At 44.8% G+C, this 21,525-nt stretch overlaps 4 protein-coding genes across 4 annotated transcripts in view; 3 read left to right on the top strand and 1 right to left on the bottom strand.

Moving 5' to 3' along the window:
* Positions 1-18,642, top strand: part of LOC143179545 (uncharacterized) — a 71,558-nt gene extending 52,916 nt beyond the window's left edge. The window contains exon 4 of the mRNA XM_076378843.1: positions 18,550-18,642. The gene's annotated coding sequence lies outside the window, so the exon portion shown is untranslated. The remainder of the gene's footprint in view (positions 1-18,549) is intronic.
* Positions 13,853-17,242, bottom strand: LOC143179544 (outer dynein arm-docking complex subunit 4). Its single transcript, XM_076378842.1, has 6 exons — positions 17,142-17,242; positions 16,750-17,045; positions 15,671-16,097; positions 14,944-15,207; positions 14,040-14,804; positions 13,853-13,953 (listed from the first exon to the last, which is right to left on the bottom strand). The coding sequence occupies exons 1-5, from the start codon at positions 17,240-17,242 to the stop codon at positions 14,177-14,179; spliced, it is 1,716 nt and encodes a 571-aa protein (XP_076234957.1). The 3' UTR covers positions 13,853-13,953; positions 14,040-14,176.
* On the top strand, positions 18,578-20,716 carry LOC143179187 (uncharacterized). Its single transcript, XM_076378294.1, has 3 exons — positions 18,578-18,803; positions 19,166-19,977; positions 20,251-20,716. Exons 1-3 carry the CDS (start codon positions 18,636-18,638, stop codon positions 20,714-20,716), a joined length of 1,446 nt encoding a protein of 481 aa, XP_076234409.1. The 5' UTR covers positions 18,578-18,635.
* Positions 20,717-20,728: 12 nt separating this feature from the next.
* Positions 20,729-21,525, top strand: LOC143179188 (uncharacterized). Its single transcript, XM_076378295.1, has 2 exons — positions 20,729-21,051; positions 21,145-21,525. The coding sequence occupies exons 1-2, from the start codon at positions 20,729-20,731 to the stop codon at positions 21,182-21,184; spliced, it is 363 nt and encodes a 120-aa protein (XP_076234410.1). The 3' UTR covers positions 21,185-21,525.

Genomic DNA, 21,525 nt, shown 5'->3' with positions numbered 1-21,525 from the left:
CGTGACTAACAAGAAACCATGTTCATCATTCAATTACCTTCTGACACGAAAAATCGCAACAGGTTTCCTATCGACGCCCCTAAAATTTGTTAATATCATTCCCCATCGTGAAACTTGTCTTGTAGCATTTCATCACTGATTTTTTCCGTGGCGGTGGCAAAGGCTTCATCAAATCCCATCGACAAAAACGAAAGGAAAGGCCGTAGTCAGATGGTAATTGCAAAGCGAGGGCACTCGATGTGCCTTACAGGTGCAAGAAAGCCGTACTACTTTTAAAGCGGACTGACGACAGTGGTGCTGTGTGTGCCGTTCGGTATATTAATTGGCAGCGCAATTTACACGGTGAAGCGAGTTTTCTGGCCGATAGGTCGCCGTTACCCAACGGACAAAGAGAGAGTCGCACCGACCAGTAAAGTTAATTAGTTATCCGAGGGCCGTCGAGTACAAATAACGACGTTAACGATGCTTATCGAGGGCGAGCAGGGCCACCTCGTGCTTCTACGCTCGTAACAAGCACTTTATTTGCTCGATAATAACTCCTTTCGGGGATCCAATGCCGCATTTCCGACGTTCTTTCTTCCTTTCCGCTCGAATAGGACCTTTTTTGTCCCTAGAACGACCTTCATTTGGGGACAACTCGTTTTTAGGATGGAACTTTTGACTATCACTGATGTGGATTTTTCTGATACTATAGGCAGAAGAGTCTTGAAGTACTCGCAGGAAATCGATCCTTAGTAATCAACAGGGTGCAATGAAGCGACGTGAGGATCCTACTCTCTTTCAGTTAGAAGAGTTCTGCTGAAGGGTAGCTAGCTCGTTTCCGAGATCAGCTTGGGTTTCATCAAGATTGCGCTAGGGTCTTTTGATACTACAACGAAGTCGTTATACACTTCAGGAAGGCTGTTTCGAAGTCTCTTCGAGATCATTTTGCCTTCGATAGGTTGTTAGTACCGTCCCCGCTGTTTTACTCAGTTTAGAAGTATAGAAAATGGAAAATTGAATATGCTAGACGTGTAAAATTGACAATGTTTTTCATGTATGTGACGGCTCCATACAGAAAATGATTCTCGGGAAATGAAAACTGCCAAGAACATCTGACAATCATCTTGTCTTCCGGTAAAGAAATCCCGGATTTGAGTCAACAAAAGGTCATCCAATATTTTTCCTCTTTCTGCCACCCCCACATACGTCTCGACCTCCAAGTTTTCAATTCGTCAAGATTAACCTGACGTAAAAGTAACGTTAATTAATCTTCTTACGACTGCACTAGCATTAACCCAGTCCTCTGCCGCATTTACATAAAACTTCCTAATAGAATTCTGCTTCCAAAGAAACTTGAGAGAACTCTTCATCTGTACCTTATCATTTACAAAGCACCGTTTATCTCCCTTCCGTTCACCCGAAGTCTCTTCCTCCGACAAGTTTATAGACCACGGCCGTCCCTTGGAGATAGAAACACTCGGTGAAATAGAATAGTCCAAAATTGTGCAAAGAGATGGCACGTTTCTCTGCTCGTCGATTCACGAAAGCATGCCACGATTCCTTGGAGTGGCATAAATAACGAGACAGTAATAACAGTGAGTAACGAGGATTGTATTTCTTGCTCAGTGAAAGGAGCCCCTTTTGCTGCCGCTATAACGAGATGCTTTCTCCCGTCGAAAGAAACGTTCGGTGTCTCTTCGACCACCCTGGGATACTGTTACATTGTCAAGGATCTCGATACCAACACAAAGGATGCTCGAATCCTCGGATTTCGAAGTAGAAGCACCCCGCCGCTAGTCAGACGCTGCTGAACAGTCAAATACGGACTCTGGAGACGCGATAAACGAGGAATTTCTTGTCTTTCCAGCAATGTCAGTCCAATACCGATTCGTACTCCATTAAAATCGTTTCTGTATCACACCATTCCCTTAAAATCAGTTCAGGACTATACAAACAAAATTAATACTATATTGTTCAAAGAAATTGTGGTACAGGAAAATTTTGGGCAAAAATTAGTCAACTTTGAGTGACGATAACTCTGTGAAAAATCATCGTGGAAAAACTCCCAACTCACGTAGCAAGCTCTAACAGTCCCCAGGGATCTTAGCAACGTTACCTTCCATTGCCCTGTTTCTAAACGAATTGAATTCCACCAGTATCCCAATTCCATTGTCCTTGAAGGAATTTCGATCGATAGTTTTCCATTCCCGAGACGTATTTCGCGCACTGTTACATGCAGCCACAATGGAATCCACCTGATCGTCTCATAAAGTCTGGAAAAGGTTCCGGATTATTCAGGAATAGCTGAATAAAATGGGGAACGTCGGCTGCTCTGCAAGTCGTCTAGGATGATTCGTTGTTCAGAGGAGGGTAAAAACGACAGCGTAATTATATTTGGACGAAAGCTGAAACTCGCGAACGCGAAAATTCGATATCTTCCAGCGTTCGTGAAACGAAATTATTTTGTCTCATTTTTCGTGGTCCTTTGTATCGCTGGTTATCGAAGAGGAATTATTTTATGCGATGTTAAATCTCCTTGCTGTAATTCTACAGCAGAAATTGCGTCTAGATACTTTTTTAAACAATTTTTCGTCCACTCGTTAGTTTGTTGATGAACTATGTGCATGATCAGCCTCGGCACTCTGAATTACTGCTGAAGTTTTCCATATCTGGTTACCTGAACCGCTGTACCTCCTAAATTTAACAGCGATATTCATCCTCGACCCAAATTTCGTAATTACATTACGTTGCTCCCATAGCGCCATAAAATTTTCAAAAATTTCCCGCTCGTGTAATTTTGAGAGAATCTTTCCCAGTTCGCATCTCGCATCTGCCGTAGAAACTGGCAGAGTCTAAAACTCGAAAGCTAACCATTATTAAATTTCGTGGAAAACGAAAGAAAAGGATGCATTTCTGTCTTCTCTGACATAGAGCTTCTGAGGTAGTAGAAGGGAATCTTATTCCAAAGTTGCCGTCGTTTAAGCATAGCCCTTCAACTTAATAACCCCGAATTTGAGTCTCCTTCTCTAATTCCTGGCTTTCGGTCGTCCATTTCTACTTCTAGACCCCTAGTTCTCAATTTTACGCCAGGAACTCCTAATTAGAGATCCTCCTTTTAATGAATCCACTTTCTAATTTCTAACTTCTCCTGAACAACGTTTGGGAAGTAGCAATTTCACTTCAAAAACTTCTTCAAAAATCTTCAGAAACTTTCACCTTTGAAAAGAATTTCAAAGTTCTACACAAACCATCTACTAACATTGGAAAACACGTTCGATTCTACCAAGTTCAATCTTACCCCTTTCCGCTTTAAATTCCTATACCATATCTCTTCCCACAGTCCTTGCCTTTCTCTAACCTCATGTTTCACAATTCCAACCATATTTGTGAGTTAACAGTCGAAAGGTATCGGAGTAAAACCAAAACAGAATACTGACGTTCGCTTTCGATCGACAGAATTATGAGGCCCCGATAAACCCGTCATATTTCCGCTAGTAGTTATCTAGTTGAGGTGGCTGCTGCTCGCGAGCTCATTCGAGGGGAAAAATTGACTGCCGTATATCTCTATGAGCTGCCACTTTCAGCTGCATCGATTTGCAATGCAACAGTCATTTTTGGAAGCTCGGTTCTGTTTCAAGTTTGTCCATCGATTTCCAATCTCCTTGCCCTCTGGCAGACAATTCATCGAAACGGCGGAGGAAAGAAGTCGCGCGATTGTATTCGTCGGAAATGAACGAGATGCACCGCGATACCTTTTCACTATACATATACAACAGGGCGGAAGGAAGCGGTAAAGCGCCCTTCCTCATTCACTGGAAGTTACGTTCTACAATAGAAAAACGAATTTAGGGCGGCTTTTGCAAACACCATCTTTTGTTATATCTATGTTCAATCTTTTCTTCTCTTTTCTTTCCTAACATAAAAAAGATATAATGGTTTGAGACAATTATGGGCGAATTTCTTTTTCTCTTAGTTAAAAAGAATCGATTTTTTATTAGAAGGACTATATGAGAAATGTATAATTATTATAAGCGACTAGGATATATTCTGTGTATTCTACACAGATGATCAAAAGATGTAGAAAGGGAGTCACGAGGAGCATTTTATTAAAATGGGAGCCTCTTCCCACTCCGTCGAATTTCTCCAACCCCATGGTATTTCGATATTGTGTCTAGAATAGCACTAGTGGACGTTGTCGATCCTCGGCAAGGTGTTCTCCGTTCCCGTCGATATTTTTGTCGCGTCGGTGCACTTCGGTTAACGCAGATCACGAGCTATACTTTCTTCTTCGGCTCGCGTCTCTGCATCTCGACTGCAAAGCCCGCTTATCGATTTTCCGTAACGTTATCCTCAACCCCAGGGAACCGGCCCAATAGAAAAATGAAAGGCTGCCGCGTGTATGCGTATGCTGCATTCGTCGCTGATCCAAGCCACATTGTTCGAAGTACATATATTGTATTCAGTTAAGGTGGATGACATATAAGTAACGTCATTCTGAAAGCTGGTAGAAAAATGAAGATGCAATTTATCATTCCTTCGGAGGGAGACACCTGTAAGAAGGAAGGAAGCTAAAATATGCCGAGTAGTGAATACACATTTTTATTTGCAAAAATCGTAAATGGGATTTTCTTGTACCGCTTAAAAATGAATTCATACAAATTTTTAATTGGAGTACAGACGATCTGAATAAGTCTTGGCTTCATTTCTATCTAGTAAAGAAATTAATGAATCGTAATGGCTTATTTGATCCATCGAGAAATCATCTTTTCTGTAATCTCCTTGAAGGTATCTCGTGGAAAATGGAATTCAAATGCAGGGTGCATCGTTTCGTGTGAGAGTGAATTTTTAATTTTCCTTAAACGGTGAGAAAAAATCACGTTGAATAGCTCTTCTTGGATCACGATCATTCTTTCGTAGTACTCTTACGTGAATGTCTTCTGAATGGTGACTTCTTCAGGAATCATTAAGCTCGGATGGAAGCTTAATGCACTTTGCACTGTGCTTAAAATTGTGAGAAGTGCAACATTTGATGTCCGGTTCTCAGGAAGAAACTATACACAACTTGGATGGTTAGGAGGGACGACGAAGGTAAGGGGAGATTTACCCCTTGTAGGTTTTAATCCCCTTAGAACCTTTTAGCTACACTTCCCTCGAGAAGGGAAGAACATCGTTCTTGCTCTCGAAGTAAAGCTGTTGAAACGTCTTACATAAATGATCTGTTACGAGAATATTGATGAAATCTTCCCCATTCTTCCACTCTCAACGCTTAAATTCATTCTTCAACGTCGAACACTTCCCCTCATTTCCATCAGCGTATAAAAAAATTCTTCACTGTCCTTTCACATTTTCCTCCAATCCTTTCCTTAAACACTCAAAGAAAAGACAGTATTGACAGTCCTGAACAAAAAATACTATTTGCCTGTCCCTTATTCGAACTCCAATTCCCTTAAAACTTCTAATACCTGGTGCCCGAGCAAATAAGACGTCTCTTCTAGAAAGAACTAAATCAAACGAGCAGGAGCAATCTTTTAGCGAATTCGACAAAGATTTGATCCGAAGCCTTTTGAAAAGACACCGCCTCTTGCACAATTCAGAGGGTGAATCGTATTCGAGCGCGCAGCTTGCGAATTGATTTCACTTCCAACTGGATGTATGATTTCGCACAGCCCCAGGGGTGGGCGCGAAATTTATATTTGCCCGACAAGTTTTTCAGCGTCAAACGAGCGTTGTTAAGCGGACGATTACGTTCGCGAAACGGAACGAAACGGCTATTAACTCGAACAAAATGTGCCGCGTGGCGTGCAAGATAAATTTGACACGGCAAACGGGACCGCCGCAAAAATTACTGCCAGTGCGTATTCGCGATTCCTCGGGAAAATGAAATTGAATTCGCGAGAGATGGGACGAATAATGCGCCTGACGTCCGCGACAACCGCCTTTGTAACGATGACATTTGTTTCGCGTTAACTGTCGCGCAAATACTGTGCTCAACAATAGCCGCGTAACAAATACGTCGCTCAAAATTGGACGCGTTTGATACCCTCCGGGCTTGCTGACGCGATTTCCGCGAACAATGCACGGTGCAGCTTTACAACTGGGAATATGTTAATTAAAGAACGATAGCTGTCGAACGGGACGGCCATAATTTGCGCTGGTCGACACAATTCACGCGAATGGAGTTTTGATAACTGAAATTGAAGTTGGACGATAGGAAGATGAATCGATCATTTTGTACTGATGGGAATTCGATTAGCACTAAAGCTCCTGGACCAGTCAAAGTGATTGACACCATTTATTTTATAGGATTATTCTGCATATTTTAGATATTGGAATTCTGTTGGTTTAGAGTTAACACTTTCAATTAAAGTTACTCGAACTGGAGTGGATGGTACTTTTAGCTCAGTATTTAATAATTCAATCTAAGGAACTCAAGGCAATCGAGCTTAATTCGGCGATTACTTTACAGTAATTATTGAGAAGAATATACTTGTAATCTGAGCATAGATTAATTAACAAGTGCTGTTTAAATTGGGTACACTGCCCTGTATTCGATTAACACGCGTCACGGGGAAATCAACTTTTATCCAATTTCGGAGCGAAAATAATTAAGCCGTAATAGTTGACGTGACAAAATCCGCGGCAGAGGTGTTCGACGAATTTTAACGGATTCGTTGGAAAAGGGGAGGACTCGAACGTGAAAACGAGTGCGAAAATCACTGTGACGCGTTCCCTCGACGGAAACAAGACATCCGTCGGTGGGTTCGGTTCGTTATAGCGACATGAAAAGGCGAAAAAATCGGTTGTAACAATAACGTGTCGAATTCCAACGATAGATTGCCGACAGTCATGAATGTTCCACTGCTAGAACACAAAGCGAAACGTATCGAAACGTTTCTATGCGAATTTCTGCCAAGTTGTGAGAGCTCTTTGCTTAAAACAGCTTCAACTTCGCGACAGAACAATAGATGGAAGTTTTGAAGGGAGGTGCTTGTGGGTGAAGTCATCCAAGAAAGTCGCGAGCAGGAGCGAAGTCATGGCACGAAACGTAGAATCGTCGAATCGAGTTTTGCTTAAGCGTCTTGCTCCGTTCCCACAAATTGCCAGTTTAGGGAGAAACTCGGAAGAGAATTGTATCGATTCGACTCGAAACTGCGCGCTCTCTGGGTGGCAGCTTTGATAAACAACCAAGTTCCATAGGGGAATTCTCGTTAGGGGCAGTCATTATCGCGATTCGTGAGATTGTGGGAAGTCAGTGGTGGTTAATGTATTACTTGATGGGAAAAGTGGCAAAGATGGATACCTACTATGGTACACTAACGACGCGATAGACTTGACAATAAAGTACACCGTAGAACTTATTTCAAGACACATAATTAAGAACATCAAAGAACCGATCAGACTATATCAAGGCTTCTCTCATCGCCACGTGATCAACCATTAAAATCACCGCGCTTCCAGCCATAAATTATCGACGACACTGTCCGAGATTCCTCCAAGCGCGAGATTAAAAGCTCTCGATTTTAATGGCGCACAAAATCAGGCGACGCCTCATTATTCCTCGCTACGGTGGCGTCACAAGTTTTTCACCTGCGTCCCGATCAACTTAATTAGCCGTTTATCGAGGCGAGTCGAATCCCAGGCTACTCCCGATCGCAACGAATCGAACGAGTATTCGGTCCTGTTGGCCTAGCGACTCGTCCGGAACACGTTCGATCTGGGACAAGCCGATAAAAACGCTGGCTCTCTCCTTGACGTTTCACGGATGCCCAGGCACGGCTCGCTGAAATCCACCATCGGTAACGCGAATGAATATTCAATCGACTGCAGTGCTCGGCTGATAACTGATAATCCTTCGTGTTCGAAATAGCGACGCCTGTCCGACGAAAGAGGATTCTCTGAAATAGCGGGGATATGTCCTAATCTTTCGATCCACCACTGAGTTATGGGGAGAGCAAGTAGATTCTCTGCAGATCTCATCGTAGATCCTTCGTATATTCAGGAAACGCCCCCACCAATTAGTCAGCCAAAGCTTGCGGTACTTGTTCAACCGATAGATAATTCAGGAAACTTTAGCATCAGTAGCTTGACAAAGTTCCAACTCCCTCGAGACAGTTTTTTGCTCCTAGTTGGCACCCCTTTAATGCTAGCTTTCTGATGCTTCTGCACGAATTTCCTCGTAGAAGTTTCCTGCTGGGGCTTTTGTCCTGATGGTTTCCACGAGTCAAGAAATTCAGTGTGGAAAACCGCTGCGATGGAAAACGACAAGTTCTGAGGCGCAGCAAATTGTGCGTGCGTAGGCACGAGGGAGGCTTGTCGAGCATAAAAGGAGACAAGGGTGGAACAGCGAGAGGAGATGGGTACTTTCAGAGCTACCTGTTGAGCTACCTACGCGTTCTCGCCAAGCCTCCTTTGTATGGTCATCAAGGCGGTGGAAATAGCTCTTCGTGTTCGCGTTTTCAAGTCGCGGGCGGAGTAACTGGACCGACCACTTGATTTCACGCCGAGACTACTGCACACGTGGTTCATTCGACGTTCGCTAGTTTTCTCGAGTGTCTTATGCTTTCTCTGAACCATACTCTACCGTATTTTAGTAAACAGCTTTGGAGATAAAATCGTATGTAGAGAGCTTTGAAAGCTACAAGTAAAACACCTGTATTCGTTGAAGCATAATTTATTTTACCGTATTGATAGAAAGATACAATCAGTTAGATTCTAGGATCATTGCACGATCATGGAAATCCCCGTCGGCGTCACACTTCCGGGGAGTAGGAGGCAAGGAATGCTTATAAATGGTCCTCGTTGCTCCGCTATCGTCAGAGGATCTCGGGGTCACAAAATCCTCTCTATTGGTATCGCCAGAGTTCCCAGGGTCGCGCTCTCGATCGTCCTCGCTTGGTACCAGCAGCGTATCCTTCACCATGTCCCTGACTATTTCCAACAGCTCGACTTCGTTCTTCTGGTTCAACTCTTCCATCACGCAAAGTGCATTTAGCATACCCTCCTTCTCGCTCGGAATCTTATCACTCGTGGCATCATCCTCTATCCCGTCACGCTTCAAGTCTGCATCGACCACTCTGGAAATCTGTTTCTTGTGATCGTCACGATTGGAGCGTTTGCTTGTCCGCAACAGAGTCTTTTCCTCCTCTATCACGTAGGTGGCATTCGTGTCCACGGTCTTCATCGACGTGCTACTGGAACACTGAAGCACTTCAATATTGCTCTTTACATTATCCTGTAGCTCTTCAGCCTTCTCGAATTCTTCGACTTCTTGACCCACGTCGCTGTAGGAGGAGGAAGAGGAGGAGGAAGAGGAGGAGGAGGAGGAGGAGGAGGAGGAGGAGGAAGCATCGTCCTTCGTTCCTGAGGTACTTCCCGTACCCCTAACCCTGAACGTGCTTCCCTGCGAAACCGACCCTTCCCGATCCACCTCCTGATCCTCCTCGAAGCCCGAGCGAGCGGAGCTGCCCCGACAAGACTGCGCCAAGCTCATCGTCTTCTCTGAATGCATCGTTATCTCCTCGTCCACGTCGAGCGACGTTCCAGAACTGGATCCCCCGTCACGGTACTCCGTGATCAATTTCCTCTGGGTCAACATAGTCGTTATTACGGTCTCTGCTTGGGTGATGAGCAAGCTCGATTGTCTCGCAATCTCTTCCTCCTCGATCCTCGCGGGAGTCTTTGTCTCTTGAACGCTGCGGTACCTCTTCTCGAACGTGATCCTACGCAGAGCACGTGCTACCTGATCGATGAGATCTCGAATATAGGACAGCATGAGAGTGTCCCCTTCCTCCTCGGTGATCTTCGCGGCTATCTGCAGTTCTTCTAGTGCCTCGACGAACCTCCCCATCTTTGCCAGGCTTTGACCTTGAAGGAGGATTTAGTAACTAGTAATTAATTATTATGTGAATATATTCCGAAATAGTACTTATAATAGCTGCAGTATTTATGGGGTATAGAGTATAGAGGAATCACTGAGAATCATTCAGCATTCTATAACAAGATACCAAGACTATAGAGACTGCTTTCAATAGACTACATTCACCCTACCCCACTATGCCGCCAATCGTTTCCACCCTACTGACAAGATAGCTTCGTTAGCTGCCAGTTCGAGGAACCAGTGCAGACAGTAGAAACAGAGGAGTCATAATCCATCGTCTGCGAATCGGACAGGTTACACCGAATCCAACTCTTATCGGGCTGGTCACTCTACTAATTGTAATTCGAGTGGAACGAACGGCATCGGCATTTCAGGGGATTAACGGCTCGAGGCTTTCATCGGTCGGTGTTCCCTATCAATATTCCAGGCTTTCGGATGTAAATCGTGCCCGCGTGGAAATTGATTTGGACGTTTTACTGGCGTAGCAGCCAGCTTCGTCAGGGTCCTGATAGGCTAGATAGATGAAACATCGCGAAACAGATAGATTGTAGTACTGTGGACTACAGGTATTCGAGGGACCGTATGACTATAATATCATAGCGCGGGTAATCAGGCTATCAATTTAGGAAGGTATCGGTGCTTTCTCAGCACGATGGCCCAGCCACTGAAACTATGGAATCTCTGGCATCCGCTGGCATCCACTTCTCCGCAGAATTATTGGCGAAGTTTCCAACTCCCCTGCCTATGGGCATGAAGTATTCATGAAGCAACTAACCCAACAGTAACCTCCCATACAGCATCCACTTCTTCGAGTTGCCCTCCACTGCCGCCTCTATGCATCTGGACGCCATGTTCAAAGCTTCCCTGTATTTGCCAGTCTCCAGATGACACCTGCCAATCTCGTGTCTGATCCACGCCTTCGGGATAGGTTCCTTCAGGTCACTGGACAGGTATTCCCAAGCTTTCGCAGCAGCATTCAGGTGACCAAAGCTTAGGTGAACTTTTCCCAGCGTGACCAGTGCTCGACAGATCTGCACAACGTTGTCGGTACTCTTCGCTAAGCGTACCAGGCGAGAGGCATTGTATACAGCTCGATCGTGCCTGCATTTAGCCACGTGGATCAGGGATAAGTAACGATAGGCTGCTATCTGATAGCGACTAGGATCTTGGAAACCCGAAGATAGCATCAGCAGCTCCTGCGCTATCGTCAGCGCAGCAGACATCTTGCCTGAGTTGAAAGCTGCCTCTAAATTCTCGAGTAATGTGGTTGCTGCGTTGTTCAGCTGCCTCAGCATCACTTTCGATCGCGCCAGTTGGACGTTCGACGGTCGAGGAGACGGTGAGGTTTTCCAGAAGCTCTTGTGATTGTCGAAGTAGCTGCAAAAGGTTAATCGTCGATTGAATTCCCGCGTAAGCTTCAGAGCGAGCCTAAAGGGTCTCACTTTAAGTTGTAACTTTTTTAAGATAGAAGTAGACTCGAGTAGAGAGCAAAGGTAATCTAGAATTAAGTAGAAAAGGAACATTCCGAAGCCGCCAATCGGTGAGCTGAAGAAGTTTACTTATTTTCGTAGCTAAGTTTCTACTTCAACTACAAACCTAAGAGCTTCGACAACAGAAGCAGGATCGGGTGACTTTTTCAACTTGTCAATGGCCCGCATGGCGGCCGATTCGGGGCACAGGTTCATCGTTAATTGCTCTCCGTCTCTCGCACTGGCCAAGCCCTTCCTCAGAGCTTTCGACGGATTATTGCAGGAGCTTATCGTCGCAGTGGTTCGCCTGGCCGCCACACTGTGACTGCTGTCTCGTGGAAACAAGTTCGCTGCTCGGTGGTACAGCACTAATGCCGACTCGTAATCGCCGCTGAAATTACGATTCAACGTTCCTGATTTCGATCCTGTTAAGTGGTTGACACTCAGAAATAAACTCGCAACTGAGCAGGGAAATTCTGTTCGCTACTCTGACAGTGTGTTTCGTAATGTAAGTGACAATGAAAATTGGTGCCTCGATATTTGTAGAGACTATTGATAATGAGAGATGTATGTACGATTATTTATTAGTTGAAATATGAAATTACTGGAAAAGGGTGGCTTTTAGATTTTCCACGTTATGCAGATAATTGAAATAAGGTCCTTCTGCAGTCTAACTCAATTTCGCGGCTTCAGTCTGGTCAATCGGCCTCATTCACTTATCGCGCGAAACGGTAATCAATCGATGACCAATGTACGAAATTATGTTAATGATTTCGAAACGATGGAAACGATAATAGCGAGGCGATAATTTCGTTGGCATAATTTCGTAGATGAGGTACATATTGAGAGAATTTTCGAGAGTCAACAAGTGACCCATAGAACATCACGAACAAAGTATCCAATATACAATTTATTGGTGAATAATAATTTGTCCTGAAAATTCGAAAGTACATGCAAGTAGGAGGGAAATAAATAAATTACTTTTTATATTACTTTTTAAAGAATCCTATTAACGATTTCCATGATGGGGCTTATATTCATTTGCAAAGTTTCACCCGGTACCAGTAGTTTATGGGATAAAAATGAAAACTGTAGGAAATTTATAAATGACAAGGCTCATATTCGCTGAGTTGCAATAGTAGGATGGACGTTCAATTTTGAGCGGAATTTCAGCAGGACCATTAGCGCAACGCTAGACTTTTCAGATTTACGTCTCCCCGCCTTCACGCCTATCCTCGATAGCTGGCTTCTCCGACAGTAGAGAAATGCGCACACAGTTCGTAATTAACTATACAAAAGTGATTAAACGATACCCTACGGTCAGTGGAATAATTGAACCGGTCGTATCAAAGGAATAAATTAATTTAGCAGATTAAATAATTAAAACCGCACTGGGAACAATATCACGAAAGCCGAACGTAATTGAATTGTCGGTGAAACAGATCCGATAATTATTCTGAATGAAATGGGAGATCAGAATCCTACAAATTTTTCCAGCGCGTTACAATACTCTACTCTATCTTCACAATACTACTACTATTATTATTATTCGTGCGGGCAGAGAAGACCATTGGAAAACCATCGTACCAAATTGCACAGCAGGTAGCAACTTATACACTTTACGTTATCATCGCTGGAGGTTGCACCGAAATCGCCTTAGTAACCTGTAATCTCGTTCAAGATTCACGAACAGAGTCCCAAGGGCCCGTGTCGATAAGTTCCCAAATACTAGGAAGACCTTGCCTATGATAGAGCTGATCAGCCTCGCGATGAAGAGCCTGCGCGTACTCGCGGTCATTCCTGCGTCCGACCTTAGAGTTGTTCTTCTGATCGAGGCGAGCTCTGTTCTCCGCATTCTCCACCACTTTCCTCGTCTCATTTAGGTCCGCCAGCTCGTTCTTGTAGCTCCTGTTCGTTGCGACAGCCATCGATTTTCAAGCCCGAACACGCACTGACGACGCTCTGAACTTCGCTACTTCCGTTCGAATATTAGACACGGTTCACACGCGAAATTACGAAGCTTTGTGTGCAGAAACATCTCTGGCAGAAACGTGAAGTGCTTGAAACTGGAGCCACTGGAATCTAGTTAGTTTGGTACGAAGGGAATGTAAATGGAAGGCCATTAACGATTCATAGACGTGAAGTTGGGAAAAGCAGAAACATTGAATAATTAATTGCTTTGTAGGGACATAACTATATTTATGAATGTTCACACAATACACCAAGCCATACAATTTATCTCACAATTTATCTATACATTTATTTGACAATAGTTTTTCTCCCCATTGACGGAGGAAAGTTCGATGCGGTTCCAGTTAATTAAAAAATATCCAGAGGCCCAGAAGAGGCTAACCCAGTCGAAGAACTTTTCCAATAGAACCACGATTTTAGTGAACTTCTGGTAGAGGATTTGGCAGCACAGGGAAGCCAGAACTTTCGATTTAACGGCACGCGAGCAGACATCCAAGTTATCCTATTAGGTGACGTGATCTTAAAGGTTCTATGAAGGGAATCCTACATGAATGTTGTCGTCAAAAGGTCAGGACGAGGATAAAGTATTACACACTGGCGAGTATCATTCCAGTTTGCAAAAGACAGATGAGACCAGTCTTCCGTGATGGCTTCCTACGAGCCGAGAAACACGATCTACGTTATGCAAAGTAGTTTAAACTCCCCAACAATCTTCTAACTAGCTATCGCCGACTTCGAACCTTTGAAACTTTAATTGGACGACCCGTGAAATTCGCTCTTTGAAGAAACTTCTGACAATGGTACATCCTTCACTCTTCAGAGTCCATTTCGTTACTTCATCAAAACCGCTGTCAGCGACTAAGTTGCGCTAAACATCTCAGTCGTACTCATTGAAGTCTACGTAACCAGGTCTTTCCTTCGAGGGCTCGTACAGTGCCAACAGAGCTCTCCTAGCTTCTTTCTCATAATCCCTGGCTGGAGTAGGCATGATGGTCATCCTCTTGCAAGGCAGCTTGAATACTTTGTCCACTGTCTTGCAGCCAGGCATCACGGACAGTCTTCGTTTGGCTGGGACAGCCTCCATTCTCCTCCAGAGGAAGTCTACTTCCGGTTTCATATCTTCAGGCATGAGGTCCAGGATCAGCTGCTGACGAGCGGAAATGGCGTCGAAGCTGAGCATCTTTTCCACGTCCAGACCCTCGATGATCTCCAGTGTGTTGTTGTAGAAGTCCACCAGGAAGTCAAGACCGAGATTCTTAGCACTGGAGAGCGCTAGTAGCGCTGCCTCCTTCGCCTCGTTTCGGTAGTTCTGACTGACCTCGATGCGTAGGAGCAGGTGATAGGAGTTGAGTATCCACTGTTCACTAGCGGCTTCCTCGCCCATGTCGACGGCCCTTTTGCAATAGAACCTGGCTAAGTCGTAGCGACGAATTTGGATGAGGTACTTGCATAGCTCATGGTATAGCCAGGCTAGTTCCAAGGTCTCTGTTGCCATGGCTAGCCTCCTGTTGGTAGAGTTAATGGTTCAGTATTTGGTTAAGGTTAGGTAAGTAAATGATAGAAGATTCAGCGAAGAAAAATTGCTACTGAAACCTTGATTGCTGAAAAAAATGAAACTGAAAATGCTAGTAAGTATTAAGATACCTGCGGAAAACCCTGAGGGCTTCTTTGGAATCGAGAGCATGAACCCAGGCGATGTCACAATCACGCGGCAACTCTGCGACATGTATGCCTACGTGATGCTTCAGATACGTTCTCTTGAGCTTCATACTCTTCAAACGAGTCAAATCACGAGTGTCTATGTACGTCCACGCGACCATGCTGTACAGAGCATTCAAACATTTCAACTTCGAAGGGAACATCTTTAGGGAGTAGGCGTCGAACTTGTCTTTAACCCTGTCGACCATTCTAGTAAAACAAGAAGAAGGGCTTATTTTAATTTTCTTACGAGATTAGTTAATTCCTCTGATAAATGATACAATTTAACAGCATCAAGGGTTAACCAATGCTTTGCTACTCGTGCATGCCTGGTAGACATGGACTATTTCAACGGTGATCGTGTCACAGATCATTGATCGCCTGAGCGATTAAAATTTGTGGTTGGCGACCAGTGGTCCATGATACGAGCATGGTCGCAATAAATAGTACATGTCTACCGAACATGAAACAGAACCAACGCGTCGTTAAACCACTGACAGAATTATCAGCAATGTTGCTTGGACCCAGCTTGTGAATAGTTTATAGCATAAATTAAGCTTCTAATAAAGCATCACTCGTAAAAGCTTCTTTGTGGCATCCTTCATGGTACACAGCTTTAATCGATCACCTAAGACCTAAGAGATACAAAAAAAAGCTTCCTGAATGTAACCACCTGAAAAATGTGATATAATCTTTCTTCATCCTAAAATCGTGCAAGCGACGCAACAGGAAGTCTGCCTCAACGACGATAAGATTCTTCTTCAGCCTCTTCTCCCCTTGGATCATTTTTTTGTGGCCCTTGGGAATGGCCCTTCGCTCAAAGAGCATCAAGTAAAGGGGTCGTCGCATTCGAAGGATGTTTTGCCTACGTACAGCTCTCTTGTAGTTCTTGGTTGCCACCGCAAGGAGCTTCTCCGTCGATACTTTATTTGGAGAATCCAGTATGCCAGGTTTCTCGGCCATTAGTTTTAAGAACTCCAAGTCGTGCGCCAAGTAACCGAGATATATCTTCGCAATGATTTTTTGAAGCTTTTTATACTCTGCTTCTGCTTGAACTTCTGGACAATTCACTTTGAACCTAGCTTGTTCCTCCTCCACACCTAGACACAACGAAATATTAAATCTTTCGCTTTCAAAACTGATCGAAGAATTAAATTATGCCATAGACGATATTTTTCGAAGAATAGAAGTACAATTAAAATGTAATTAATCCTCACAAAACAGGAAAATTAATTCTTCTCTCTTAGCATGCTTGAAACCTGTCTTCGAACAGAGACAGAAGGTTTCACTATTATTTATTAATAAATGCGCTAGATGGTACCTATCAAGGGACCGTACAATGCTCTCGAGGTAGTAGGGAATTAAGGTGTTTAACGGCATTAAGTTATAACGAGTTTTTTTTGTCGTGGAAAGTCATTTTCATAACGGGGACGTCGAGTTACAGTCCAATTAGTCTGCGAAACGGAAAGTTCTGGAGCACGGTGGCGGAACAAGCATGGTTAACTTAATTTTCTCTAGGACCAGATTTACAGTAAAATTAGAGTCAGTAAATCAGAAAGTTATATCCAAACTTAGAAATTATTTCGCTATTCCGACGGTCCTCGTTCTCGCTGATTATGCTCCCTATCAAATATCGTAGACAACAGTAAAAATACTCAAGAAAGAAGAAGAGTTACAAAGCGGTGTGGCCATCGTCATTCCGACCCATAGACAAATTATAAAACTAAATATTTGAAAAACCTATCTTCATACCTGCCAGCTCATCAATTTCCTCTTTGAGTTTCTCAAACATCAGCTGTCGGTGTTCAGTGAGCTTCTGTATCCAAGGCTTGAGCAGCAGCAGAGCTTTGGAATGCGTGTTGATGCCAACGCAGTCTTCAATAGTCTCATTACCCTGGTGGATTCCATGCTCCAAAGCAGTGGTCTGACGTTTCTGGTATCCTTGGTGAGCGTGGACCAAACTGTACTCGAATTCGCCCACATTAAATAACGCCTGCAGCTGCAGCTGTTTCACTTGTGAATAGGTTGGGTCTGAAAATGAACGATGACTGAATAGTTATCCCTTGGTATATTGAGTTTATCAATTTCCGATGGAACGGTGAAACCAGCAGTCGTCAAACCGTCGCTGTTTGACCACGGATTACCATCCTACGCGCGAAGGAGGAATAATCCAAGGAAAGGCAATGTATTTAAGCGGCGGGCTCGTTCCAGTCACGGTGGCTGCTCTAAACTTACTTCGCCACATAAATTATTTTAAATTACCCCGTTAGGACAAGTCCAACACTTCCGCAGCTTAAGTTGCAGAGGAAGCAAGGAAATTTACCTAGCGAACTTTCACAGATTGCATGTTATTCTCTAACTACTTGGGAGATCTTCGGATTCTAGAATCTCGAGAATACTCCTTATCCTTTGTGACTTAAAAAATGAAGAACACCTTGTAGAAGGAAGTTTAGGAAAAAGAATCACATTTTAAAGGAGAAATTGGTCCTAACCTATCTGAACGCATTTTTCCGTGGTCTTCGTTGCCCTTTTGTACCTCGCGTAATTAATTTGTGTCTTGCAGAGGCCGAGATAAGTCCTGAGGTCGTTACCCTGGCCTTGCTGGATCGCTTTCTCGAAATATATCTCGGCAAAGGGGTAATTCTCCCAGCTGGCGAACCGAAAGCCCCATTCTCGGTAAACTATACCGTCTCTGAAGAATTCAGGGCCTTCGTCCTGCTTTAACTTCGCCATCCTGTTCACCTGAATCTTAGCCTAGAGAGGAAAAACTGTTGAGGGGAAATTTGTGTCGATCTCTGGGAGATAACTAACCTGTTCTGGAAATCGAAGTGTATAATTCAGAAGGTACAAAGATAGGAGTTTAGAAGCTCCCCTTCACTCGTGAATTTTATATAACAGTCTTCGTGATGAATCGTTCCGTGATCACATTTTTATGAAATAAATGCCATTTCCGTCCCTTCCTCTGTGAGGACAGAGATCCTGCGTCTCTGTCGTTGTTCAATAGCTGATTTCTCGATACAGAATTCATGCGACACTTTACCATGTGAAATTTGATAGAAACGGTAGAGTAGTTGCGCAACTGAGTGCTGAAAAATTAAGTATCGAAGGTTTACAAATTTGTACAGAATCGTAAATAAAAATTAACAAATTAAAAGTTTGGAATCCTCCCATAGTTTAGAAGGTCAGAAGTTTATTAGTTTATAAGATCTATTTACACTTACGTCGAATATTTAGTATTTGCAATTCTTCAGATACAGGTGCCTCCACCATCCTTTAGTCTAAATGGATGCACTAGGTCTACGTAATCCGCTTTCAATTTTAAAACTCCGTTGTACACGAAAAGCTCTTTGTAGCATTAATTGACATGTACGGCGGAGGATTATATTGAAATGGTGACAGTAGATTTGCAGCCCTATTTTATCATTTTCGGCACGTTGACAGAGAATCTCGCTGCTGTTCAAACTTTTTATCTCCCTTCCCTGCATCAATGTAATCCATGCATCAAGAAAGAATCGATGAATATTTACAACATGTCTGTCCTTTTTATTGTAGAGAACTGATCAGCCAGATCGTTGGGCAACGTAAACTCGACGGATAATCGTGGACCATCGCTCTAGTTGTGCCCTCGAGATGCGGTGATGGCTCTGCTCTACAGATTCGCGCAACTGCCTGATAGCAGTGGCACGCGGGTCTTCTCGTTCGTCGTCACGAGGAGCGTGGTACGCGACCCCGAAAGAGACGTAACGAGCAAAGAACTTATCTGCGGCTTCCAGCGATGGTCTGTCGCATTCTCACGAGGAAACAAGGTAATCCTAAGTCTCCTCGTACAATTATTAACCTCATGGTTCGTGTTCACCTGAGAATTTTTTTCAAATTTCACTTTGAAAAATAACTCGCGGTACTAATGTTCCTCAGGTGAATGCGTACCCTTACAAAGGCGCTAAATCAGAAGTTCCCAATCCTAGCGAGGATATCAACGTATTAATGTTCAGCTCCGTTTTTGTCTATTACCTTCTCCTCTTTCTTTATGCTTCGACTATCCTTTTATACGTATTCAGCAACCCCCGAGACTACTATCGCCCCCCTGGACCAGTGCACTCGAGAGATCAATATCTTCCACTTTAAAACCATGTGCACCAAATAAATGTCCTGCATTTTGTCCTACAAGGTGCTCGGCGCGTACCTGGTATGGCGTGGCGCATCGAGGAACATGAGAGTTTACGTGGACTTCACGTTCACCCTCCTAAATCGAGAACACTTCTCGATGAACGAGGGTTTCTCTGGCAAACGTGTCAAGTTCACGTACGAGGCGCCTGCCCAGGGCAACCGAAACTACATCCCGGTGGCAGATCTCTACAACCGCAACTTTGCCGACACGAACGGGGAGTTTCAATTGGAGCTAGCGATGTCGAACGTGCGAACGGTCTACATGGCCGAACTTAAGATGCCGAGCAGCACGTTTCCAGCTGGCCAATCCAAGTCAAACAAGTTGGAAACCGACTATTTCTCTTTCGGCGGTTTTGATTGGAACTTGGTCATATATCCGCACGGGAACAAGGAGCTGGAGAGTTATCGCAGCCACGACGGAGGGGTCAGTGTTTACTTGATGAGGTTGACTGGATTCGACCACCGCTGCAGAGTAAGATATAGCGTGGCTCTGGGTGAGGGTGACCGTAGGATCGATTCGGGACAGATAGAGGACCTGTCCGACGCTGAAGGTTGCGGTTTCGGCTGGCATCCACGTGTCAGGTGGTCCGAGATCGCGCACAAAGGAGTAGTGAGGCTGTCCTTAGAGATGGTCGAGGCCAGGACCATCTGCGAAGTCGCGGTACAGGCTCGTGGACCAGCCGTTCTGCCTGCCACCCCTTGCTACGATAGAGATAAGCAGGCCTGGACTATCCGTGCTGATTTACACTCGGACACCGTGAGGCTACATTTAGTCTACAAGGATATTCACAACGTACCGCGGAATCATCTGAGGTTTGTACTTTTTCAAATGATATAAATTAAGTGAATGTGCTAGTAGCCAGCCATGCCTCAGTACCTGAACACTAATGTTAATTTGATTTCATTTTAAGCTTAAATTCTAATGTACGTGCAGTTTAAGTATCGAGGCGGGTATAAAAATACCTAAAAAGGTTGTCCACGTACTGAGACTTTGATATCCTAAGCGTCCTGGAAATGGAACATTTACCTTACTTTATTCCCATAGTATTCTATCGATCTAAGCGATTCTTGACCCTCTGTCACCAGGTACGTCAGCTGGTCAGCCTACTTACTACGAGACGAGGATCCCAGTAAAGTAGCTATCAGCCTGCCAGGTGCCCCTTTCAGCCGCTACTACGCTCAGGAGTCCACGGACGAGGGCATCATCATGGAGACGAACCTAGATACAAACGAGGTGAAGGACAACCACTGTCCATTCCTCACGGACAAGGGTCAGCTTCGAATTCGCCTAGAATGGAACGAGAGTCACTTGCTGTTCCAAGCGACCTACCACAAGTACGACGACGTGTGTCGCATCCATAATCAGCAAATGAAACGCGAGATAGCCTCGCTCCAGGAGGAGAATGACAGCCTCGAGCGGCAATTGTTCAGCTATCAGAAGAGCCTGGCGTACGCTCAAGCACAGCAGCAGCAGCAGCAGCAGCAACAGCAACACAGTGGCCACCAGGCTCACCTGGAGCGATCAGCGTCCACCGACACCGAATATGCCTGACAAGTGGAACAGATGCAGGGGACCGATCTGGCGGGCGCCAGTTGCAGACGACAGTTGCCCGTCCTGCAGGAGGACGACCATCGGGTCCACCAGAATCTGGTCAGAATGATGGACCGACGACTGAGCAACGTCCAGCTCCAGCAACACTTGTATGAGAGCGAGGCGCAAAGGTGCGGCGACGGATCGCCGAGACAGAGCCTGGAGCAGGCGCAGCAGGCGCAGCAGGACCATCGCAGGAGTATCGTTCAGCAGCCGAAGTCAGCGCGCTCCAGCGTGGGCAGGTCGGACAGCGCGTCGGAACGTGGAAACGAGCGATACGCCGGCTATTATTTGGGGTACGTCGGTCAGGCAGCGCACAAAAGACGTAGAGCCACTTTCTGGGAGACCCTGACGGGTCTTGTGTGCTCATTGGGCGCTTTGGCTTCCAGGGCTGCCAAGATGGCCACCAGACGCGGGGAGCCTCTCTGAGGAATCGCGTTCGCGGACCAATGGACCGGTACGATTCGGGGTACGAACGGGAACACGGACAACAGTGAGCACACGATGTAATGTGTGATTGTGCGGGCATTGTTTGGAGGATTCGTTGTCAAAGGATCAGTGAGAACGATACTGGTGCCCGTTGCCGACTGAAGCCTTCCATCATGCACGTTGCTGCCCTTGCACGATGATACTAACTCGTGTCGTTTGAGAGTACCGTTTCGAATCCGATGAGTTCAGTTGTAATCGATGGCTCGCAAGATTAGATCTAGAACGAAGCTCTCTCGTGAAGAGGCTGCAGAAAGAATGTTCCTTTCCCTCTGCGAGCACTA

This window comes from Calliopsis andreniformis, chromosome 5, assembly GCF_051401765.1.
Source record: "Calliopsis andreniformis isolate RMS-2024a chromosome 5, iyCalAndr_principal, whole genome shotgun sequence".
In the NCBI taxonomy this organism is placed as follows: Eukaryota; Metazoa; Arthropoda; class Insecta; order Hymenoptera; family Andrenidae; genus Calliopsis; species Calliopsis andreniformis.
Note: the sequence above shows the minus strand (reverse complement) of the source record. Positions and strands in the feature narration are given on the sequence as shown.

Bases quoted from the DNA above. Each gene is read 5' to 3' on its own strand.
- LOC143179544 (XM_076378842.1), bottom strand. From the start codon at position 17,242: ATGTGGCGAAGTAAGTTTAGAGCAGCCACCGTGACTGGAACGAGCCCG. The intron at 17,046-17,141 runs GTAATCCGTGGT...ATAACTATTCAG, and splicing joins CCTCCTTCGCGCGTAGGATG to TCATCGTTCATTTTCAGACC. The intron at 15,208-15,670 runs GTGGTTACATTC...TTGTTTTACTAG, and splicing joins GATTATATCACATTTTTCAG to AATGGTCGACAGGGTTAAAG.
- LOC143179187 (XM_076378294.1), top strand. From the start codon at position 18,636: ATGGCTCTGCTCTACAGATTCGCGCAACTGCCTGATAGCAGTGGCACG. The intron at 18,804-19,165 runs GTAATCCTAAGT...TTGTCCTACAAG, and splicing joins CATTCTCACGAGGAAACAAG to GTGCTCGGCGCGTACCTGGT. The intron at 19,978-20,250 runs GTTTGTACTTTT...CTCTGTCACCAG, and splicing joins GTACCGCGGAATCATCTGAG to GTACGTCAGCTGGTCAGCCT.
- LOC143179188 (XM_076378295.1), top strand. From the start codon at position 20,729: ATGCAGGGGACCGATCTGGCGGGCGCCAGTTGCAGACGACAGTTGCCC. The intron at 21,052-21,144 runs GTACGTCGGTCA...TTTGGCTTCCAG, and splicing joins TACGCCGGCTATTATTTGGG to GGCTGCCAAGATGGCCACCA.